Source organism: Protobothrops mucrosquamatus, unplaced genomic scaffold (genome assembly GCF_001527695.2).
Source record: "Protobothrops mucrosquamatus isolate PMUCROS unplaced genomic scaffold, P.Mucros_1.0 scaffold1118, whole genome shotgun sequence".
Lineage (NCBI taxonomy): Eukaryota > Metazoa > Chordata > Lepidosauria > Squamata > Viperidae > Protobothrops > Protobothrops mucrosquamatus.
Window position 1 is genome coordinate 123,559 of NW_015387336.1, and position 23,265 is coordinate 146,823.

Below are 23,265 nucleotides of genomic sequence, written 5' to 3' on the forward strand. Positions count from 1 at the left end.
GGCCTGGCCTAGGGAGGATTTTTAAATTGGGTTTTTTAGAAATTTTAATCACACAACACTAAAATTTTGGTTTTAATTTGGTTTTATTCGGTGGGGTGTGTGGGTCTCTCTTTGTTTTAATAATGTTGTGAGCCGCCCTGAGTCCTTCGGGAGAAGGGCGGGATACAAATTGGAATAATAAATAAAATAAATAAATAAATAAATAAAGTCTCCTGAAGTTTTTACACAAGTGCAAATAGAATTTACAAAACCATTCCTATTAACGTCTAGAAAGTACAAGATTTAGAAAGTACAGCTATCACAGGCCATACAGTATGTAAATAAAGTTCTTGCAGAATGATTTTTTTATATAAAAAACCCCCAATAGCCATATCAAAAGCACAAAAGAGACATTTACCTGGGATTCTTGTTGTTCAGACTTAGTGCAATTTCATTAACGGCATGAGGGTGCGACATGACCATATTGAAGCCATACTAAAATAAAAACAGGTTTCAGCTGTTGCAATGTTTTAAAAAAATGTAAAAAAAAATAGAAAACAACTTTGGGCAATTTAGCATACATTTATAGTGGCACCTCTGCATCAATAAAGACTGGAATTTGTGATCTGTTACCACCTTTAGTATCTTTACTTAGCTTTCTCCTCTCTATACAGAACAAGCAAACTCAATTATTGCTATGGCCAATAAGTAAATATTAAATGATTTATTTTTAAAATGCTGTAGTGCACAGACACAGTAGTCATCACATGTCCCATTCTTTCCTCAAAAAACAAGCAGCTTTCCCCACTATTGCCCTCATGATAGTGATTGTGATAGAGATGGACAGTTGCTTCCTTCTTAACACCAAAAATAGCACTCTATTGAGCACATCTAGTCCGCCTCCACTGCAATAGAAGTGGGGTTTTGTTCCTCAGAACATTTTTGCTCTGAAATGATGTATACAGGTGGTCCTCATTTAACAACACTTGTCCAGCAACTGTTTGAACTTACGACACTGCCGTGTCCCACAGTTTTTTGATTATCATTGGCGGCCATGTTTGCTGGCTTTCCACAAGTAAAGTTAATGGGGAAGCTGGCAGGAGATCGCAAATGGTGACCCCGTAACCCTATGGGTAATGACGGCACAGGATTCACTTAACAACCGTAACTAGATGTGCCGGAATTTCCAACACTAAGCAAACCAATCATGTGAAATTGCACTTTATGGCCACATTGCATAGCTATGGAATTAACGGAGAATTACCTGCATACAGGTAGTCCTCTATTTACAACAGTTCATTTAGTGACTGTTCAAAGTTACAACGGCACTGAAAAAAAGTGACTTATGACCGTTTTTCACACTTGTGATCACTGCGGCATCCCCATGGTCGGGGTAGGCAATCTTGGCTCTTTTATGACTCGTGGACTTCAACTCCCAGAATTCCTGAGCCAGCCATGCTGAGGGGAAAGGGAGAGGTTTTCAAGCTGAGCCATGCTGGCTCAGGAATTCTGGGAGTTGAAGTCCACGAGTCATAAAAGAGCCAAGGTTACCTACCCCTGCCCATGGTCATGTAATCAAAATTCAGCCACTTGGCAACTGACTCAGATTTATGATGGCTGCAATGTCTCGGAGTCACAAGATCCCCTTTTGAGACCTTCTGACAAGCAAAGTCAATGAGGAAGCCAGATTCCCTTAACAACTGTGGCAAGAAAGGTTATAAAATGGGGGAAAACTCAGTCATGGTTGTTAGTCAAGGACTACCTGTGTATATTTTTTCATGTGTCATAGAAGTTCCTATTTTAAAGAGATTTTTTTTTCCTTGACTGAGAGAAGAAAACCTCATTATGGCCGTGTTTCAGAATCTTCACCCACCCAAAAATTTCTAAAATTCAGCTACCTGATAATTCATGATGGCACGCAAACACATGATGCAGACATGAACATCGTCCTTTTTACTCACTAATCTTGAATTTTTAAGAGTTCTTCTGCTGGGTAAGGTGTTATACCTATCAACAAAAAATAATTAGGTCAGCTACTGGGTTTTAATCTTTTTTTTTAAAAAAACAACAACAATCAGATTTTTTTTAAAGCTCTATAATCATCTGGGAACTTTTGCAAATAACCTCCTAATTAAGGACAATGCTGATAATCAGTTTTCATAATAACCAATAGTGTTAATTACATTGTTCTTCCATTCACTTTCAATTGCTGAAAAATGCATTCCTCAGCAAAGTAAGCTTTCTATGAGAGGACACTGCAGTGGAAGGTCTTTTGCAATAACCATAACTGCGATATATTATTTTATTACAGATGAAGAGTTGTAAGGGTTTTGAGATTAGCACTGAGATGCTAGAATATAATAATTCCCAGTTTTCCATTTCCTTGAAAGTTTTGCCCACCACTACCTTTTTGAGATTAAGGAAGATTTCTTTGCAAAAGGAAATTGAGTTCAGAAAGGCATGAACTTATTTACTTTTTACTTTACTTTTAACACGGTGTCTGTCAGATCTTGGCATTGCCAGTGTGCACTATCTACATAATTAATCACTGTTGTGCTGCTTAATATCCATCAAAACCACGTGTTTGTTCAGAGTACCTTTATCCTTCAACTATATACGGCTGAACAAGCCAGAATTGTTTTATTACTTGCTATTTTTAATTGGTTATTAGTCTTCTTGAGTCACATGGGTGGCCATATAAATAAATAAATAAGCAAATAAAACACTTCCTTATTTTACATCCATCTATTCTGTGACACTGCCAACCTTATTTGATTATCAAAAAAGATAAGCAGGGGGAAGGGAGATCACTAGGAAATTTGAAAGCTAGACAAGGAAGTTGAAAAAGAAATTTCTGGAAGAAGACGGTATCTATCCACATTTGTGTTGTCCACTAAGACATTAATAGTTGAAATGACAAAAATAACTTTCTACATTAAAAAATGAACCTAATGCAGAATTTAACTCTAATTGGAAACTATTCTTAGCTCCTAATGTTATATAAAGATTTATGACCCAAACCAAACTTTGAGTTTCTTATCTACAGAATTACTGTATCTACACTTATTGATCTAATTTACTGCTTACTGATGTTTGTTAGTAATTTATACTGTGCTAACCAAATTAGTTCAGTTTAAAATTTAATGGGGATAGTTATTATCTTTTTTATGTTCTGTATTTTTTTAGTACCTTCGGTATCTTTTCATTTTATTTATACTTCTGACATATTAAATAAAAATAATTTTAAAATGGGGGGGGGGAATCAAGAATTGAGCGAAACTTTTTTTACTGCTGTGTCCATGACTCATCCAGGATTTATCTTCTCCATATCATCCACGTTCCCATAATAACAGACATAAGGCCGTGTGCCTCATGATGAGACTATTACAGCAGACATTTCAGTCTCTTTAAAATACTCCTTCATAAGTTATATTTTAAATGCATAATGCTAAGCAAGTTTCAGAAAATGTTTCAAAGCACTCTTTTTATTCTGTTGTCTTCCAAATGCAGTTTCTCGGGAGGAATTCATTCCCAGAGATTCCAAAGTAGTGCTAGCTGGGGAATTCTGGGAGTTGAAGTCCACACATTTTGAAGTTGCCAAATCTGGAAAACATTGGGTTAGATTAGAAGCTCAACTGCATGCACGGGCTGCACCGCCCTCTCCTTCAGACACTCCTTTGGGTCAACGCCTAATTCTCCAACGGGTTCCATCTGCTAATTGATTTCCCATTCATGGAAAACACGCTTTGTGTGGGAGAGAGCCCTGTTTTTCCAAGCCAACCTCTGACCTAATTCCAGCACAATGGAGCTCATTACATCCCAAGCTATTAGTAAAACATACTTCTATTAGCAGGTTTATCACCAGTGTCAAACAATGTGGTACTATTCGACCTTGCCAAACAAAAGCTAATTATTCCAAAATGGGTTTAGCTTTCATATTTCACACCAAAGATAAATATTAGCTATTACATTAAACTCATCTAATGTAGGTCAGATGATCAGGAAGCAAGTCTTATGAAAAACTACAAAGCCAAGGCGTACTGGCATGGATAGAATGAGCAATGTCTCAACCTCTAGACTGAAATCTTTTAAGTATAAGGAGACTATTAATGAATACATAAAATTATCCCAATCCTGCAAATTTCCATTGGCAGCCACTATCATGCAATCTCAAGAATCAGCCCAAATATCAGAGCCTTTGGGCTCAAAGGATCTGCTCGTAAGCACTTTATTCTAGCCTTTCCAACTCAGCGGTTGCCATAATCCAGCAGATGACAAAGCAGTTCGTGTCCTTTACACTTGGTTGAACACCGAATTAAAAAAAAATGCAGAAAACTAAATTTAAAGCCCATTTCCAGAACTGTTTGGAGAACTGCAATTGACATGGGCATTGGAATTACCCTGGCAGTTTTACAGCAAGAGAGTCACTGTTTCCTTCGAATGACATCTCTGCCTGCAATGCTAATAAATAAATTTAAAAAAAAAAAATCAGAGCACTGTGTGTTAGCTGTGACTTAAATTTGCAGTAAACAGAAACTGCAAGCAATTGGGATCTCCTTTTGTCCTAAAATAAATGAGACTGTATTCTCTTCACTGAACATCCATTAAAGTGAGAAAAACAGATCCTGAAGAATATATCTTATATCTGAGATACACAAATATGCTGTGCATCTTAGAACAATACAACCCAGCACTATGGAAAAATAAACCAATTCCAACTCTAATGTGGATCATCTAAATCGGGTTATACTTTACTTTGCAAAAACATGCACGCAGGTATTTGAAATATTCAACGTTTTTCATGAGTTGCCCTATCTACATGCTGCTTTAAATGGAACCGGGAGCAATTAAAAATAGGAACAATGATGGATAAGGCCGGATAAAAATCAGATAGATAGATAGATAGATAGATAGATAGATAGATAGATAGATAGATAGATAGATAGATAGATAGATAGATAGATAGATAGATAGATAGATAGATAGATAGATAGACGGACAAATAAAATAATAAAATATTAAAACAAAATAATATAAAATAAAAATTTGAAAGTAAAAATAAAAATTAGAACTGTGTGGACTGTAAGCTGAAGAAATGCCAGAGGCAGCTAGGTGAAGAGTGACTCTGGAAGCACTTGAAGTTGTACAGGACAATGAATTGTTTGGATGGCATGTGGCTGGATCAGTGTGATGGAGAAAGGGATCCCAATGGAGTGGGGACTGCTTAAATAAATAGATAAATAGATATGACATGAGAAAAAAAAGAAAAGAAAAAACAGTGAACCTGAGAAAGAATGAGAAAGTAATAGGAACTGAAACTAATATTGAAGACAATGTTTTCAGAAAGAAGATACAAAAAGAATGAATTTAGATACTATGAAGTTCTGCATCTGAATTTTGCATTTCAGCAACAAATACAGACTCACAAATATTGAAAACATGTGTTGGCCATACAACAACGGATTTATTGCTTTTTAAAAATGTTTCCTAAAAAGGCAACATTCCAAAACCATCAAGTAGATTTCCTAAGAATTATTAAATATCCTAATAGGTAGTTTAACCCCACAGAGCAAACTGTTAAAATGATTTAGTCCAGCAGCCCCCAACCTTTTGGGCACCAGGGACCGGTTCCATGGAGAAAGGTTTCTCCGCAGACCAGAGGGGGCGTGGTTTTGTGTACTGTCTGCATCATGCAGATGGAGCTTCGCTTGTTTGCATGGCCCGGTTGCTGGCATGCCACGGACCGGTGCCAGTCCATGGACCAGGGGTTGGGGACCCTGGTTTATTCAATCAGAAATGTTAAGCTATTCTTTCAATAATGCCGCCTTCTTTTCCAAATTATTCATTCAAATCTATAGCTAGTAACTTAACCTGTATCTTTTTACACCTTCATTTTAAATGAACACACTTCTATAGACATCTGCTTTAAGCCCATTGATATATCCCGACCATCTGTAATTTACATATAAAGAAAAATAACAGAATTACTTTATTTTTATACTGCTACTACACATTCTCATTTACTCTTGGAAGTTTGTAAGATACAGGGTGGGGACAGTGAACTTGAAATAATGTGACATTATTTCATATCGGTGTGTGCGTATGTGTATAAGTGTGCATGTACACTTATGCCAGGGGTCTTCAAACTTGGCCCTTTTATGACTTGTGGACTTCAACTCCCAAAATTCCTCAGCCAGCGTGGCACGCTGGCTGAGGAATTCTGGGAGTTCAAGTCCACAAGTCACAAAAGGGCCAAGTTTGAAGACCCCTGACATACACCCACATGCACACATCTTTATGTCAATGTTGATTTCTGGCAGCTGCCTGGACAAATCCCTTCAGCTTACTTGGCAAGATTTTTGGGAAGTGACTTCCATGGCCTGCTTCCTACGGCTGAGAGAGAGGGGGTCATCCAAGGTTACCCAGATGGCTTTGTGCCTATGATGGGACTGGACTCTCACAGTCTCCTGGTTTCTAACCAGATGCAATGCCTCTACCAAATTAAAACATTGCTGAGCTTGGGCATCAAGTTCCAAATCAACCTTGAAAAGCTGCAACCACTATTTAAAAAATCCAACTAATCAGAAGCAGTTGTTTGTGTAGACCAGCATCTTCACACTGTTTTGACTGCATGTAAATATCCGCACAATGTCAGGAAGTGCTTCCAAGCAAACATACACATATTGATAAACAGGATAGGCCACAATTAGCACAATGACCTTTCACGTGAGTCAAGCAAAAGTCAGGTTAGCTGCAGGACCGCATTTATCAGAATTTCATAAATGTATTACCAAAAGAGTGCTATAAATACAATTAGGGCAAAATGTAGCAGCAAACCTGTTGGCGGGAAGCAGCCACTTCTTACATATAATACTGGCACTTTTATACAGTAATTTAGCAAGAATCCATGGGGCTGAAGGCATAAATGTTAAATAATAAATAGATGAACTTTTTTTAATGGTCTAATAGGAACTCGAAGTGGTGTGACTGATGACATCATGAATCACTGAAAGAACGGGTGAAGCCAAAACCTAATAGCCAGGCCCTGGCTATTGGGAGAGGATTGTGGGAGCCACAAAAGGATCATTGTCTACCCCCACTTTGAGGAACAATAATGACAGGACCCGCAGAGGAGGCATTTGTGAGTCCCATCAGCCTGATTATTACAGCTGAAGGGGTCCAGGAAGTGGGCTTTCTCTGTTGTTGCTCCTGCCTGCTGGAAAATTTTGCGCCCCCCCCCAATGTGAGGTTGGCCCCAACCCTCCTATCTCTTCGTAAGGGCCTAAAGACGTGGCCCTTATGTCTTTAGATGGGGGGACAGTGCAATGGTGATGGTTGATTGAGTAATAACAGATCCCCCCTCCCACTCTGCCTCTGCCATTCCCAGGTGACTTTGGTTTCTAATGTTTGATTTTAACTTTTTTGTTTTAATTTAGATGTAACTGTAAGCCCCCCAGAATTACCCTATGGTAAAATGGGCGGCCAATAAATTTCATAAATAAGTAATAAATCAATCAAATGCTGCTACAATCATGTACTGATCAAGAATTACTACCTCATATGATAGCTGCAGGACTATGAGTAGCAATGAACCTTTCAAGATGAACTCAGTTCTAGTGAATTTCCTATGTGTAAAATTACTGAATAGGATGTTCCTTCTCTAGTATTGAAGCTGCAATCCCATAAGGACTTGTATCAGACTAATTTTTAATGAGATCATTAAAACACATGCATGGGTTTGTGAACACGTGCATGGGTTTGTGTTCAGAACTGCAGACTTACAACGTATTTATACAGAATCATGGACCAGGCCTGCCTTCAAAAAAAACTGAAGCAAATTTCTATGAGGAGCCAGTTTGGTGCAATTGTTAAAATGCCTGTTTTTAAAGTTCTCATTTAAACGAGAACTTTAAAAAAGAGGATCTATGACAAGGTGATTAAGATGATTTATTAGAAAAGAAGATTTATATTAATGTGGTTGTTACTTGTGGAAATACTAGAAAAATGTTTATGTTCAATTGTTATCTGCTAAAATTACTAAGAAATGTACCAATTTTAAGGTTGACAAAAGAGAATATTATCGGAAGAAGAAAAAATGAAGGAAAGCTATTATGTGGAGCATGGAATTATAGAAATTGATTGCTATTGTTTGTAAATATAAACCCAGACAACATGCTATTTGCCACATATTGATGATTATGTCAAAAAAATTAATAAAATATATTACAAAATAAATAAATAAATAAATAAAACACCTGGCTAGAAACTGGAAGACCATGAGGTCTAGTCCCTTCTTAAGCACAGAGCCAGCCTGGTCACTTTGGGCTAGTTGCTCTGTATCAGGCAGGCAAGGAGAAATTCTCTGGCCATTGTTCTGCCCAATCAACTAAGATGGTGTAGTGCAGGGATAGGCAACCTTAGCTCTTTTATGACTCGTGGACTTCAACTCCTAGAATTCCTGAGCCAACTTGGCTGGCTCAGGAATTCTGGGAGTTGAAGTCCACGAGTCATAAAAGAGCCAAGGTTGCCTACCCCTAGTGTAGTGTAAAGGCGAACAACTTTCTTGCAGGTGGAGAACATTTTGATCAGTTTGGCAACAGGTTGTACTGACCGGTGATATCAAGACATCATCAAGATGGGAAGCGCTAAAGTTGGCCAATTAAGGGGAGAAATGTAAAGGTTTGAAAAACCTACTTTGTCTTTCAAATTCTAGCCCAAAATCAATTCCTCCTCAATTCTATATCTTCATCTTACCTTAGAGTAGAATGCCTGCTGGAACAGGAAATGCTATTGCCAATTGGAGAAGGTAAGTTACTTCCTCGGTGGAGATCTTCAATAGATCGACTCCATGGCTTGGATTTGTCCACTGAATTTTCCATATTATTTTCCAAGCTTTCGAAGTCAAATCTGAAAAGAAATAAACACTTCATATGCCAATGAGAAGGAGGACACTGCATTTTTTTTCCCGGCTGCAGAATTCAGAAATGTCCCAATAGATTACAACAATAGAGAACCATGTAAATACATTTTCCTTTGGGCTGAAACACAGGGCTGCCTTCTTATATATTTCACAATAAATTTGGATCTGGAAACGGGGGGAAAACAAAAGGCTGTCACAAAGAAAGGAGGAATAAGTCAGATAACTTTGCAGAGGCTCTCCCTAATTTCAATTTTGCTTAATTTCCTGGAAGACAAAAACAACCTTTCTGTACTATAGAAGAGATGAAATGTCAAGAATGCCTTTTGTTTAAAGATAAATAAATAAAATATGTATTCTAATTACTTTCAACTGCCAATATGCAATGGAAATATTTCTTCCAATATGTTAGCCAAGGCCAAATTCCAAACATATGTAATACGTTACTCGAATCATGACAAATCTTCTTTTGTTTGGTTTATTTCTCAAACCTTGTCTAATGTATTGCTGGTTGAAAGGAGACTCGTGCCATCCTCTTCCACAGACTTTGAGGCTATTTCTCAAACTTAGTACCGTGAGGAAGAATGGACGGCAAGAAAAGCTACTTGTTTTTATCTACGTAAGGCCAGTTCACACAGAGCCTTACGTCATAATATGATTTGCTGGTTTTTCATTTGATACGATGTGCAAAAACTCGTCTGCATGATTTGTAAACCATGGCTTCCTTTTGCAGACAGATTCACACATCACATCAAAGGATCCCAAACAAACCACACTATTGTTTAGCTTTTTGTGAGAAGGCAGCTGTTGTTTTTAAAGTCAATTGTTTTTCTGCCATGTGCCATTCTTTTTACCTCGTTTACTCCTTTAGCACAGTTTAGGTCAGGGGTGTCAAACTGCCGGCCCGTGGGCCGGATGCGTCACGCAGACGCTGGCAATGGCAAAACTGTCCCAATACGTTGCGTGATGTCACATGACGTCATGAGCTTGACATGTCTGGTTTAGGTCCTTTTTTAATCCAGCAATAAAAGAACTTTTTTTTTAGGTTTCCACACTAAAAATAACTTCATACTTTTTTGTATCTCGGAACAGTTTGATCATGATTGAGAAGACATGCAAGTGAAGCAGAAGCTTCTCGTTCTACACGTGCTCCTTCCCTCTCACTGTAGGGAAGGCAAGGGGGTTCTGAAGTCACCTTCTATCAGGTGGAGCTTCATTCTGAAGTCCAAGTCACTTTCCATCAGTGGGATGGCAAAGCTGAGGGACTTCTTATGGGGAGCTTATGGGCAGTCTTCCTGCTTCCTCTCACTGGTGACTCTGAGGACTAATTCAAGTATTAAGAAGAAGCAGGGAAAGGGGGAAAAAAGCATGACCATTGTGGGCTTCTCTTTCTGTGGCAGCATGCCGTGTGGAAATTACCAGTTTTGTCCACGTTAACCCCTGGACCTCAACACAGCAAGATATGAAATCTCCTTCTACAAATTGGAGCAGACAAACATCAGCTCAGTTGTAGATCATACACTTTTTAAGCAGAAAGTCCTACATTTTATTCCTGGCATCTTCAGTTAAAGGGAACTCAGAAAGGAGAAGATGGACTTCAGGAAACTTAATAGAAGCCACTTGGAATAAGGCAACTGCCTGTATGCCTCACCAGCAATCCTCTATGCTTTTGTGTTGTTTTTTTTATTGCTGCATGTATATTTGAGTTGACTTTCATTGCACATCTGAAGACTTGGCTATGGGCACAGTAGATCTCAGCACATAATAACTATTTATCATGGCTTCCCAACGTTTCCAGAACTGACACTACCATTTATTGTCCCTGAACTAAACAATGCAATTGGCATAACAGAGAACGGAGACTTTATGACAGCCATCTTAGAAAGAGAGACGTATAATTATTTGAATAACAGGGTTTTTCTCCAACTGTGTTCACAGTTTACTGCAACAGGATGCACTAATAATATCTTTCTCCTTCTGCCCAGATTGTGAATGTGTGGATCGTATTATACTTACGTGACTGCATACTGTGCAAAAGACAAATACTCCACCAAAACATCTAGGCCTTTGTTGTCTTCATTCAAAAATTCCCTGACCCACCTGGAAAAACAATCATCAAAAGAGAGCATCATATTTATATCTGTATGTAAACCAAATATTACAGGATCCAAAAAGGTATCCATTTCTTACTCAGAAACTTGAGAAAGATAAAAGACTGAGAATCATATTTTCAGAGCAAACTTCAGGGTTACCTTCAGTGTGACTGTTTTATGCAGAGTTTGGAAATATTATTAGAGGTCAGCAAACTGGTTAATTATTATGATGAGTAATCTGCAGTTAAATGCTTAAGACTGGTGAAAACTTAATAACACCCAAGTTCTAACCAAGGACCTAAGAATTATTAAGATAGCATCTAAGGATATATATGGGCAGTTCCAAGGTGGCATTTTATAAAATTAGGATGTTCATTATTATGGTTCATCACACAGTCAGTCAAATGTTCAGATTGGATTTGGCATTGTTATCTACCTATCAAGTCCTTCCTAAAGACCTGGGAAAGGCAGATGTCGGTGTTTGATAGTGTTAAAGATCATCACAAGATGTAAGATGTTCTGAGTAAAGCTGCCTTTTGCAATTGACTGATGGTGATTTTGTCAATCCCAGTGGTGTTCAAGTGGTGCTTCAGTTATTTTGGGATTGCACCCAAGGTGCCTATGACTATTGGTACTTTGCTTCCTTTTGCCACAGAAATTTCTATTTTGCAAGGCTTTGTATTTTATTATCTTCTCCAGTTCTCTCTCTTCTACTCTGAAGTTTCCAAGTACTGCCACAACCACTATCCAGACTTTTTTGTCACTCTTATCAACGGTATCTCGGGTGTTATGTGGCAGGTGCCTGTCTGTTGAATTCTGAAGTCCCGGAGCACTTTAGCTTCATTTTTTTCAATTTTTCATGCATCAAAGCAGCACATATAGATGGAACAAAGCAATTCAAGTTAATGTACTCAATCAATTGAACTATGCCAGAATAAAACCAGACGGATTTTGTATTTTCAAAAACATTTTTGCAGGGGGAATCGGACCCAAACAAATAAACATCAATGTAGTCCATTCTATCATTCAACTATTTAACAGAATCAAATTCTGAGTATTCTATATGGATTCCAACTGAATTATGCCAACTGGCTTTCAACTTGATGGCCAACCTTTTGAAGATGACCAGATCAGAAAACAGACTACACCAGAAGATTAGCGCTATACTTTATTGAGTAAGGCTATAACAGAAGATGGAGGCACAATGGCTCAGTGGTTAAAGATGCTGAACTTATCAGCTGTGGAAGCTGACAGCCTGAGTTCGAGCCACGAGCACCATGTGATAAGGGTGAGTTCCTGTTCCTGCCTCCTCCCCATCTAACAGTTCAAAAGCATGCAAAAGCAAAGATTAATAGGTACCACTTCGGTGGGAAGGAAACAGCATTCTTTGCACCTTTGGCATATAGCCATGCTAGCCACATGACCATGGAAATTACCTTCAAACAACGCTGGCTCCCTTGACCAAGAACAGGGGAAACCTTTACCTTTATCTTTATAACAGAATACTGCCAATCTGTTCCCCTTCTTCTTATAGTTAGGGAGGAGCAAGACTGAGGCTCTTCCCATTTTTTTCCTATTACCCCAGGCTCAAAACATGTTTTTGTGCAATTTGGTTGCTTGTAACAGTTACTTTCTCAAAGTCATTTCCATGGCTCACCATACCAACATAACTAAATACCTACTTAAGATCTCCAAATAGTATTTGTTTTACCAATAAAACAATCTTTCCTGCAACAGCTCACCAGCCTTGAAAAGAAATCTTCCATATAGGATCAGAAAAAACAGCATTAATCTTGAAGAAGAAACATATCTTGGCCTACTAACAGTGAACTACAAAGTCCTTGATTAAGGGAATGGTTCACACCATTTAGATTTTTTTTATTATACAAGTCATACAGCCATTTCTCATCTGCTGGCATACTATGGTTTATGCAATGCCAATGAAAGATCTAGAACTGAAACATACAAAAACTGTTCAGCTAATCTTGCTCATCATTCAAAGTATCAATGAAGTGCAAAAACAAAAGGAAATGGAATGCTCTTCTATCTTAATTTTAAAGAAAATCATGAAGAACATCATGAAATAAATAACATGTGAGAAAGATTTCACTATGTATAGGAAGTCATAATATTTTCTCTCCAGTAAGTTATGTGCAAAAGCACTATAAGTAACATGCAATTACTTTGCTCAGCTAACAGTTACATTTAAACCTTTTCCTAAGCAGACACGTCTGATGTCTAAATCCTAATGAATCTGGCAGGTGTAATCTCTAATAAGAAGTCACAGCTAATAATTGCCATCACATTACAATGCCTGGTGTTTTGAAAGAGTCAGCAGTTTAGAAAAAATAAAATAAAAGGAAAGGAGAAAGATTGACTGCTGTAAAGTATTTGGCTTAGCAAATACTGCTGAAATCTGGAATTTAATTGATGGCAAAACTGTTGCAATTGCTTACAGATTTCCCCGGTTTCTTATCTCCAAAATAATATCTAAATCTTCACTTACTGCCAATTATCTCTTGGAAATGTTGGCCTAGCATTGGTATTTCATGTTCAATTTAACTTCATTAAAAAGATGGAAGGGGAGGAAGGAGGCAGAACCAGAACCTTTAAACAAAAGCAGTTTCTGAGATTTACTTAGGAAGATGGTAAAGTACAATTTGTTTTGAAGCAACCCTGCATTTGTTGAAATTGCTTTTTCCCCTTAATCTTCCTTCTCCAGAGACGTACAATGCTTCTGTAAAACCAAGGTATCTCCCTAAACCAGGGCTTTTTTTTTTTTTTCAAATATAAATTTTTTATTGTTTTCAACATAAAAAAAAACACATCACAGATACATCACAATTGAAAAAACCCCTACCCCCCACCCCCCACCCGGACTTCCCAAACCTAATCCCAGGATACTATTCAACTAAAAGTAAACTAATATTAATATCCCTAACTCCACAAAGTGTTATTCTACAAAAGTAGGTGAAATATATATATATAAAAAAAATTTTTTATCTAAAAACCTAACTTATATTCCACCATTCTATGCTTATTTTGAATATAAACAATCCATCTTCTCCATATTGATAAAAATTGTTCATTTGAATGATCCTTCAAATAAGCCGAAATCTTTGCCATTTCAGCAAGATGCGAAACCTTCAATCTCCAGTCCTCCCTAAACCAGGGCTTTTCAACCAGTGGTACGGGTACCACCTGTGGTACATTGGCACCCGGCAGGTGATACGTGACCATCCTAGAAAAATGATAGCGGGGGAGGGGAATGAGCTGAACCGGTGGCAGCACCGCACAAGCGTGAGTGAGAGATGGCTGGAGCTGCAGGGCTGTCAGGGCTCAGCGGAAGCGCCAGGATCAGTGCTGCTTTCCAGCTGATCAGCGCTTCTTCGGGGCTGTCAGGGCTCAGTGGAAGCGCCAGGCTCAGTGCCAGGCTCCAGCTGGAACTCGGCGCTGATCCTGGTGCTTCTGCTGAGCCCTGAAGAAGCACCAATCAGCTGGAAAGCAGTACTGATCCTGGCACTTCTGCTGAGCCAAGAAGCGCCGATCAGCTGGAATGTTGCAGCATCTCCAGGGTCTTGTGATTTACATTCAGATGCTTGGCAACTGATTCATATTTATGACGGTCACAGTGTCCCAGGGTCAGGTGAAGTGACCAAAACCTGTTGCAACCACCCAGCAGACGGGGGGAATAAAAACCAAATACCCCCCTCAGACAGGAGGAAGAGTGCCGCCGGGTGGGCAGGTAGGTGTCTTGCTTGGCCGTGACTTGGGGGGCACTTTTTTCAGTGCCATTGTAACTTCCAACAGTCACTAAGCAAGCTGTTGTAAGTCGAGGACTATTTGTACTTTATCACTTTTTTTTTGGTCATCAAGTTTTTGACACCTTGCTAGGCGACTGGTGGTACTCGGATATTGCCATATCCTAAAAGTGGTACAATGGGTGAAAATGTTGAAAAGCCCTGCCCTAAACCACAGTGCCTTGGGGACAAACCTGTTCTATTCAATGGATGTCACTTTTCAAGCTGAACTCAAATGAACTCTAGAGCTTCTTGGAAGTCAACCCCAGGATTCTTTATGCAGTCCCATGATCGGCTTCAAAGAATTTCTAGAGTTCCTTTGAATAATAACAGTGACAATAGCTTAAATTTGTGTTGGTTATGCCCCGAATCATTTCCCCAAATACCATTACTTTTTTAAAAAAAAAAAACCTTACCCAATGTGATTAGTCCTTAAAGAAATTTCTAGTTCCCGTAAAACTTGTGTAGATTCTTGAACTCTTCTCCTAAATTTCTAGAATTTACAAGAAAGAAAGAAAAATATTCATATACTGTATAAATGAACGAGGAATGAAATCATATAGCCTAACCCTTATGTAACCTAACCCCCTTTTTTAATGAAATAAATCTGGTGCCCTTCAAGATAGCCTGGAAGAAACTGCTGGTCGTGTCTCAATTCCATGGGGCAGACTATAGTGTTTGTTTGTTTATTACGGGACTTTAACCATCAAAAGCTTCCTCTTGAAGTCAGCCTTCCAGAAGGCAGGAACCAAACTCTTCTGGAAGGGCCGGGGTGAATTATTGTTTGCCACTGGCTGTTTGTCCTACTATTATATAGGTAGCCCGCAACTTATGGCCACTATTGAGCCCAACCTTTCCACAGCTAAGCCAGGCAGTTGTTAAGTGAGTTTTGCCTCCTTTATGAACTTTTTGCCACATTGGTTAAGCGAATTACTGCAGTTGTTAAGTGAATCATGCAATCATTACGCAAGTCTGGCTTCCCCCATTGACTTTGCTTGAGGAAAGGAAGGCAGCTGAGAAGGTGACAAAGGATGATCACACGATCCCAGGACAGCCAGCTGCTAAGGACCCAAATTTTGATCAGGTGACCATGGAGATGTTGCAATGATCATAAGTGTGAGAAACGGTCAAAAGTCACTTTTTTCAGAACCGTTGTAACTTCAAATGGTCACTAAACGAATGGTTGTGCAGACCACCTGTGTTGTCATTGGTACTATAATTATTGATGTTGTTGCTGTTTATTTTTGAATATTTGGCACTTACTAAAGAATTATGCCTGTGTTGTCATTGGTACTATAATTATTGATGCTGTTGCTGTTTATTTTTGAATATTTGGCACTTACTAAAGAATTATGCCCAGAACTGCAGATTTTATTGTATTGTACATTTTGTTGTAAAAGATCATGTGTCCTACGAGAGACCGTCGCATGCACATTTAATGTGTGCATGTAATAAATAATTAAATAAATATAATAAAATGAATTATTATTATTATTATTATTATTATTATTGTTGTTGTTGTTGTTGTTGTTGTTGTTATTATTATTATTATTATTATTATTATTATTATTATTATTATTATGTAATAAATAGCAATTTATTGGCTGGGAATTGTGAAACTGCAGCCCTAAACTGCTAGTAATGTGGCCCCATGAGATAATAAAAAAATGTTTTTTTAAAAAAAGGAAGTTTGTTATTTATATACATTAACTATATTATATATTTTATATGCAGCCCAAGGCAATTCCTCTTCACTCAATGCAGCATAAGCAAACCAAAAGTTTGGACAATCATGATCTAGACCATCTCGAAAAAAAGAGGTTTCTTTATTTATTACATTTTATGCCAGCATCTCCCCTATAAGACAATTCTGGGTGGTTTACAGAGTATAATCTGGGCAGTTTACAGACTGGAGAAAGATGAAATCCATGTTAAAGCAATAATCCTAAAAAAATGTTTTAAATCAGGCCAAGAACAGGAGAGGACAGTACTTTTTTTTAAAAAAAAGTGATAAATAGGTCAACTCTTATGAGTCTTTTTTTAAAGCACACATAAATATACTTCCCCGACCATATACACAAATACTTTGTCCAATCAAATCTTCTAAGATTCCAACCTGAGAATTACACAAAATGTCATTTATAGCTAAGCATTTTCCCCATGATTTATACACATGCAGTATAGTAATATTTCCCAGGATGGTCCAAATGATCAAGATCTCGGGGGTGGGGGGGAGAGATTCCCACAAAGGAACCTAGCAATCTGGACAGGATGAGGGACAGCAAACTAAACCTGGATGAAAACTCTTCCCTCAGAATACTTCAACAGTCTGCACCAGGATGGGCAACCTGCCTCTTCACATTTCATTTCTTGCAACACCCAAAGCTTCCATTGAATTTTAGTGACCCAGTTTCTGAAAACTGACAGCATGGTTCCCTGCTCGTTGTGAAGCAGGAAACACATGGAAAATGTATAATGTAATTTCCAAACAAAATATTGTTTTTTAAAAAAATAATAATATAAATCCAGCTTCTCAAAAACTCGAGAGAAAGAAAATTAAAATCCTCTGTAGACTTCTTCACTCTCCTCGTCTCAAAATTTTTGAAGGTAGCTTATGGTCACCAAAAGGTTGCCCAGCTTTCATTTACCGTATATGGCCATATTGGAGCTGTGGACTTATTGATAAAAAAATCTTAGAATTATCATCCATATGATACCATCCCTGACAAGCCTTGAAAAAGAAGGTCTTCATACTAAACTCAAAAGACGCATGGTGACACTCTCAACAAAGTGTCTGGAAAACAACCATAGTTTTCTTTTCCTCCTCATTTCTGGCAAACAGACAAAGCTTTTCTGCTTAATATGGCAAAAATGACTGTCCTTAAGCAAGAGAAAGAGACAAAAAACACCATCTCTTACCTTCCTAGTTACAGCTGGATCAAGATAGCCTTTTAATTTCTGTATATATGTATGAGGTGGATTCTTGACTTGAAATCTTTCCTGTAAGTAAAACAGTGATCATTAGCCATTAGTTACCAAATATAGTAACTAGTATCTATATAAAGAAGCACGTAAAAATGCTTCACTGCTTTTGTTATTTCTTCATTTAATTCAGGGGTCCCCAACCCCTGGTCCGTGGACCGGTACCAGGCCACAGCATACCAGCAACTGGTCCGCACAAACAAAAGAAGTCCCATCCGTGGGATGCAGACAGCACACAAAACCATGCACTGTCTGGTCCGCAGAAAAACCTTTCTCCACGGAACCAGTCCCTGGTGCCCAAAAGGTTGGGGACCTCTGATTTAATTGATATTTTCTTTATTTGTATATTAGAAACAAGAAAAGCCAAATGCTTTGAAATCATCCTGTAATTAAAAAATAGAAAGAAAAAGAGAGAACAAATTCACCACACTACCACCTCCTGTGCTGATTAGTGAACAGAATAAGTTATGTATTCTGTTAAAAGAGAAAGATGATGAATATTATTGAGGCTATTGGATTGAACTTATGAACACGATATTACAGTTTTGAATTTTATTGTCTTAGAAATTGAAATCGGAAGGGAACAATTTTTCATCAGCTCTCTGTTCACATGCTGACCAAGAATTTGGGGGTAGGAGATATAGGTATTCCTCAACTTACAACCACAATGGAGCCCAAAATCTCCATTGCTAAACAAGACAGTTGTTAAATGAGTTTTATCCCATTTTTCCACTTTTTTGCCACAGTTTTCAAGTAGATCAAATGATTGTTAAGCGTATCTGGCTTCCCCCATAGACTTTGCTTGCTGGAAGCCAGATGGAAGGTTACAAATGGTGATCTCATGACTCCAGGATAGTGCAACTGTCATAAATACATGTCAGTTGCCAAGCGCCCGAATTCTGATCACGTGACCATGGAGACGCTGCAATGGTCCTAAGTGTGAAAACTGGTCATAAGTCACTTTTTTTCAGTGCCGTTGTAACTTCAAATGGTCCCTAAACACATGGTTGTAACTCAAGGACTACATGTAGCCCAACACATCTGCAGAGAACCATGTATGAGAAGACTGCATTACAGCAAACCTGAATTTTTATTCATTTGCTGTAAAAGTTTTTGGTTTCAAAGAGAATCTACCCATCTAGCGCATACAACCAAGAAGAAAGTAGAAGGTTCCTCCTATGACTGAGATTCAGGAAAGAGGAGGGAGAGAACCTTTTAGATACCGCTCCCTCCATCCCTCTGGAGCGTTTCCCTCTTGGAGAGCCAAATAAATCCTCTTCTTCTAGATGGAATGGGACAACTTGCTGTTGCCAACTTGCCTGGCTGACTCAGCCCGGCCATCTTGCCCCAGCCAATTCAGCCCGGCCAACTCACTGTGACCAATTTGCCATGGGACAACTCGCCGTGGGACAATTCAACATGGAATAACTCAAGAGAGGGACAAGTGGATAAATTGCAGCTCAGCCCAGCCTCGAGGACTTCTAACTTGAGAGGGTTCAAACCTAAAGCAAGATAAGGACCCGCTACAATTCACCTGTCGTCCCTCTCGAGTTATCTTGTGTTGAATTGTCTTGCGGCGAGTTAGTTGCAATGAGTTCTCCCGTGGTGAATTGGCCAGGGCAAGTTGTCCTAGGCCCCTCCCTCCCAGAAGGCTGTTGAAACAGAACTCAAAAGAACCTTTGAGCGTAACAATATCGTCTCCAGAGGGCCTAAAAACAACAGCGGTAACAAATTTTAAATTTTTTCTTTCTTTGCATTTGTATTGTGTTTTTTTCCACGTCTATTGTTATTTTAAATTGTAAACTGGAGAGAGTCCTCAGAAGTGTGGCAATGTAGAAATATGATAAACTAACTGTGGTCTACTGACTGTAATGTTAAAACTGATGGACTTCTAATATTTTTCCTAGACTCACATTTTTTAGGACGGTTAATTTGAAAACATTAATTTTAAAAACATGAGAAATCCATTCTCATTTCTTAGAAACTGGAGCCCCTTGCTCCTTGAATATTTCTTAATTTTTAATAAATGTACAACGCGATAACAAGGGAATCCTGATTCTCTATCGATGTATGTCTCTTTCCAATATTGATTGGTAGTTAAATACTTGGTAACTACGACATAGAAAGTTGGGTGTTTCAATAAACCAGGGGTCCCCAACGCTGGTCCGTGGATCAACACTGGACCGTGGCATGCCAGAAACCGGTCTGCACAAACAAGCAAAGCCCCATCCGTGGGATGCAGGCAGCATGCAAAACCACGGCCCCACCAGTCCACAGAAAAAATCTCCCTCCACCAAACCGCTCCCTGGTGCCCAAAAGGTTGGGGGCCACTGCAATAAACTACATGAAAAGAGAAGATTGTAAGAAGAAAGTAGCAGTAAAGTGAAATAAGGAATTTGGAAAATTCATCGATGATTCAAAGTTCAAATGGTTAATTGTATACGGTTTCATTGTGAAAACACACCTTGCAGCTACTCTACCTCAAATGATACAAATGTGGGAATACACACAGCACTGTAATAACTTCTTTTTCTTTTCTGTCTTTAAAATCTATTCTGGGGAAACAGGTGCTTAATAGTTTCCTTCCTGACAATAATCCAGCAGTATATTTTCTTTGTTCTTAGATATATATATATATCTCCTTCAAATGTGGGTCCTAAAGTGAATGTGGGGATACTGGATTGGGAAAAGATGAAACCTTCTCTGACTTCATTTCCATTCCAAATTGTTCACTTCTAAAATACAGCTTGACTGCTAACAGTGTCATTTCTGTTTTGCTATCACAGTGCAGATGTATATATCTGAGATGACAATTTAGAACAAGGAGCTCTCATTCACAGGCAAACTTATTTCTGCAGGAGAAGCGAGATTTACCTTAACTGTAAAAGGAGGAAGAAGAACCCCAATTATTTCACAAAACTATTTCTCTTTCTTCCATAATTGTAAGTATTTCTCAAAATGCCTATCTGAGGTGGCTCCAGGTCTCCAGAGGCCTTGAAAATTTGGAGAATGCTCTTGGGGTGGCCTTGCAGTTTTGAAAAAGAGGGGGAAAGCACACCCCATTCTGTCACAATTTTTGGAGGCTCCAGATGTCAAAACGCTGCTAACATTGGATGTTTTTGCATTGACAACAGATGGAAATGTAGCTATCTTTTACCTTTTGCTTTTAGAGTTAAGATGATGCTGGGAGGGGGGATGTGAACGAGAGTCCAGCTAGGCATAACAACACTAAACCTAACATTATTGCAACCAGAGTTGATAAGGAATTGGCAGGCTGGAGAGCTGGAGAGGAAGCCCAGGCTTCAAGCTAATTGGGGAATATGATTTATGACCGTTAATTGGAGGAGGGAATTATGCTTTGATACTATGTGCTCAGGGGAGGGGAATTCAGTTTTTGGCTTCAATTATGCAGTGCCGATGTTATACTACTCCAAATAAAAATTCTTTAAGATAAACAATGTCTCAAAGTTCGTTTGAAGAGTTTTATCTGTGGGAACCATGACACCAGAGGCCATGTGAGAACAAGGCTCTCTTGTACAAGTTTCAGAGGGTCCAGAGGTCTGGCATATCACCTATGACACACACGTGTCATAGATTCTCCATCACAAATTCTACCCATTCTATTCTGTGATAGGATTCAAAATGTTGAATCGGTAGCTGCTGCTCACACGCTAGGGCTGTAAGTCGTATTAGACTGTTAGAGCAATATTTTAAAATCATCCTCAATGCCATACAGACTCAAAAAGTATAGTGGTGCTTCATTGGCATAACCTATCGTAAACACCTACAAACTGATGTTTGTGAAACTGAGGCATAATTTTTGGGAATATAAAGCTCATAAACTCTAGAACTTGCTTCTAAATAAATCTACATAGGATTTATTTCACCTATTTTGCTCCTACTCAGCAAACATGTTCATGATGACACTCATGAAAGCTTTAGAAAGGCCATAAACCTGAACTAACTCCCACAGTGCAATTTGCTTTCTTACCCCCAGTGGATAAGGATTTCTAAAAGCATATTTTCCTTGTTTTATCTTAATGCCATATTTATAAATTATTATAAATTATAACTTGATTCCCAGCATCATATGTTGGTTCATATATTGGATTTTCAATGCCTGATTAATTTCTGTAGATTTGCATTATATCACAATACTGGACTATAGTTAATAGGTCCTTGTTTTCCATGTCAGTGAAGAATCTCGCATATTAATATGCTTATTTCTATTACATAACTTTTAATACCTATTTCTGTTTGTTTCTCTTAGCTTAGAATTATGATGTCTTTGTTTTTATATGAAAATGTTTATGCAAGCATTTTAATGCAAATAATTTACAGAATGTGGGCTGTACGAATCAAGATCGTATCTTAGCATTAAGGCATGTGAACTAGTTTGTGAGATATGTCAATTTGCATCAAAATGTGACTAGGTGAACCACTTACTGATTAATATTTATATCATCATGAAGACAACTCTACTTTCTTTTTTATTTCCCACAAGACGTAGATAACCGTTTTCAAATGATTTCCAACATGTGTAACTTTCTTGTTTCTTAGAAAACAAAAAAAAATTAAAGGTATAATCCTTCCTGAAGATCAAATTTTTGGAATCAAAACCAGTATGTGGGAAATAAAGCTAACTAGAAAGAGATGCCACTGATTTTTCTCTAATCATATTGAGGGAAGTCAGAGCCCCAGAGAAGGAAATATTAAAAGGGCAGAAAAATATATTTCCTCAAAAGGATTTTTTAAAAGCAGAAACCAACCCTGCCCCCAAGTCTCTGTCCCAAGCAGGAGCCAGTCCTATACAAATGCAAATGTAAAACCATCAGAAAGTTGGAGCCAGAAACTCAAGAAGACAAAGAGACCTAAAATCTGCATACCCCACCCAAACTCTAGGAGCCATTAACCCCATCACCAGGGAAGCAGGATATGATAATAGGATTAAATCACAGATACCAAGGCCTAGAAAAGCACACTCAGACTCAGTTCAAAGTTCATGCCACAGGAACAGGAAACTATTCCAAACAAAAGGCTTTCAGAGGGTATAAAAACCTACTCCACATGTGCTCAGTCCTTGATTTCTCTCCTCCTTCCTGCCAGAACCATCTTTCAGTCTGGCTCTTCAATAAACTGTAACCTTCTTCCCAAAGCAGTCACCATGTTGTTTATTTATCCCCGGCTTGCTTGAACCAGGATGAAGACTTTACTTCCAACAATATATAAAATAGCATGCTGAAAAATGGCATTTATTGTATATTTCAGGAATGTTCTTTCATCTCAGGAGCTACGTGAGATGAAGAACACTTTCCTGATTAATAGTAACCAGGATTTTAATCGACAACTTTACAAGGGATAGATTTTTAAAAACTCCTCATTGGAGAATAGGGGTATACTATTAATAAAGGTCATATTAAAATCAGTGCTCAGAATGACTGCTCAGAATAACTTATAGTCGTGGATAAAGGCAGTAGATAAAATCTGTATGCAA

The 23,265-nt window shown here is 38.3% G+C and overlaps 1 protein-coding gene across 1 annotated transcript in view; it reads right to left on the reverse strand.

Annotated features, from left to right (window-relative positions):
• The window catches only part of FMNL2 (formin like 2), a 123,148-nt gene that overhangs the window by 46,362 nt on the left and 53,521 nt on the right, over nucleotides 1-23,265 (reverse strand). The window contains exons 4-9 of the mRNA XM_015820317.1: nucleotides 17,709-17,789; nucleotides 15,206-15,282; nucleotides 10,913-10,996; nucleotides 8,734-8,886; nucleotides 1,878-1,986; nucleotides 398-474 (exon numbers count right to left, since the gene is read on the reverse strand). Of these exons, the coding sequence (XP_015675803.1) occupies nucleotides 398-474; nucleotides 1,878-1,986; nucleotides 8,734-8,886; nucleotides 10,913-10,996; nucleotides 15,206-15,282; nucleotides 17,709-17,789 (581 nt within the window). The remainder of the gene's footprint in view (nucleotides 1-397; nucleotides 475-1,877; nucleotides 1,987-8,733; nucleotides 8,887-10,912; nucleotides 10,997-15,205; nucleotides 15,283-17,708; nucleotides 17,790-23,265) is intronic.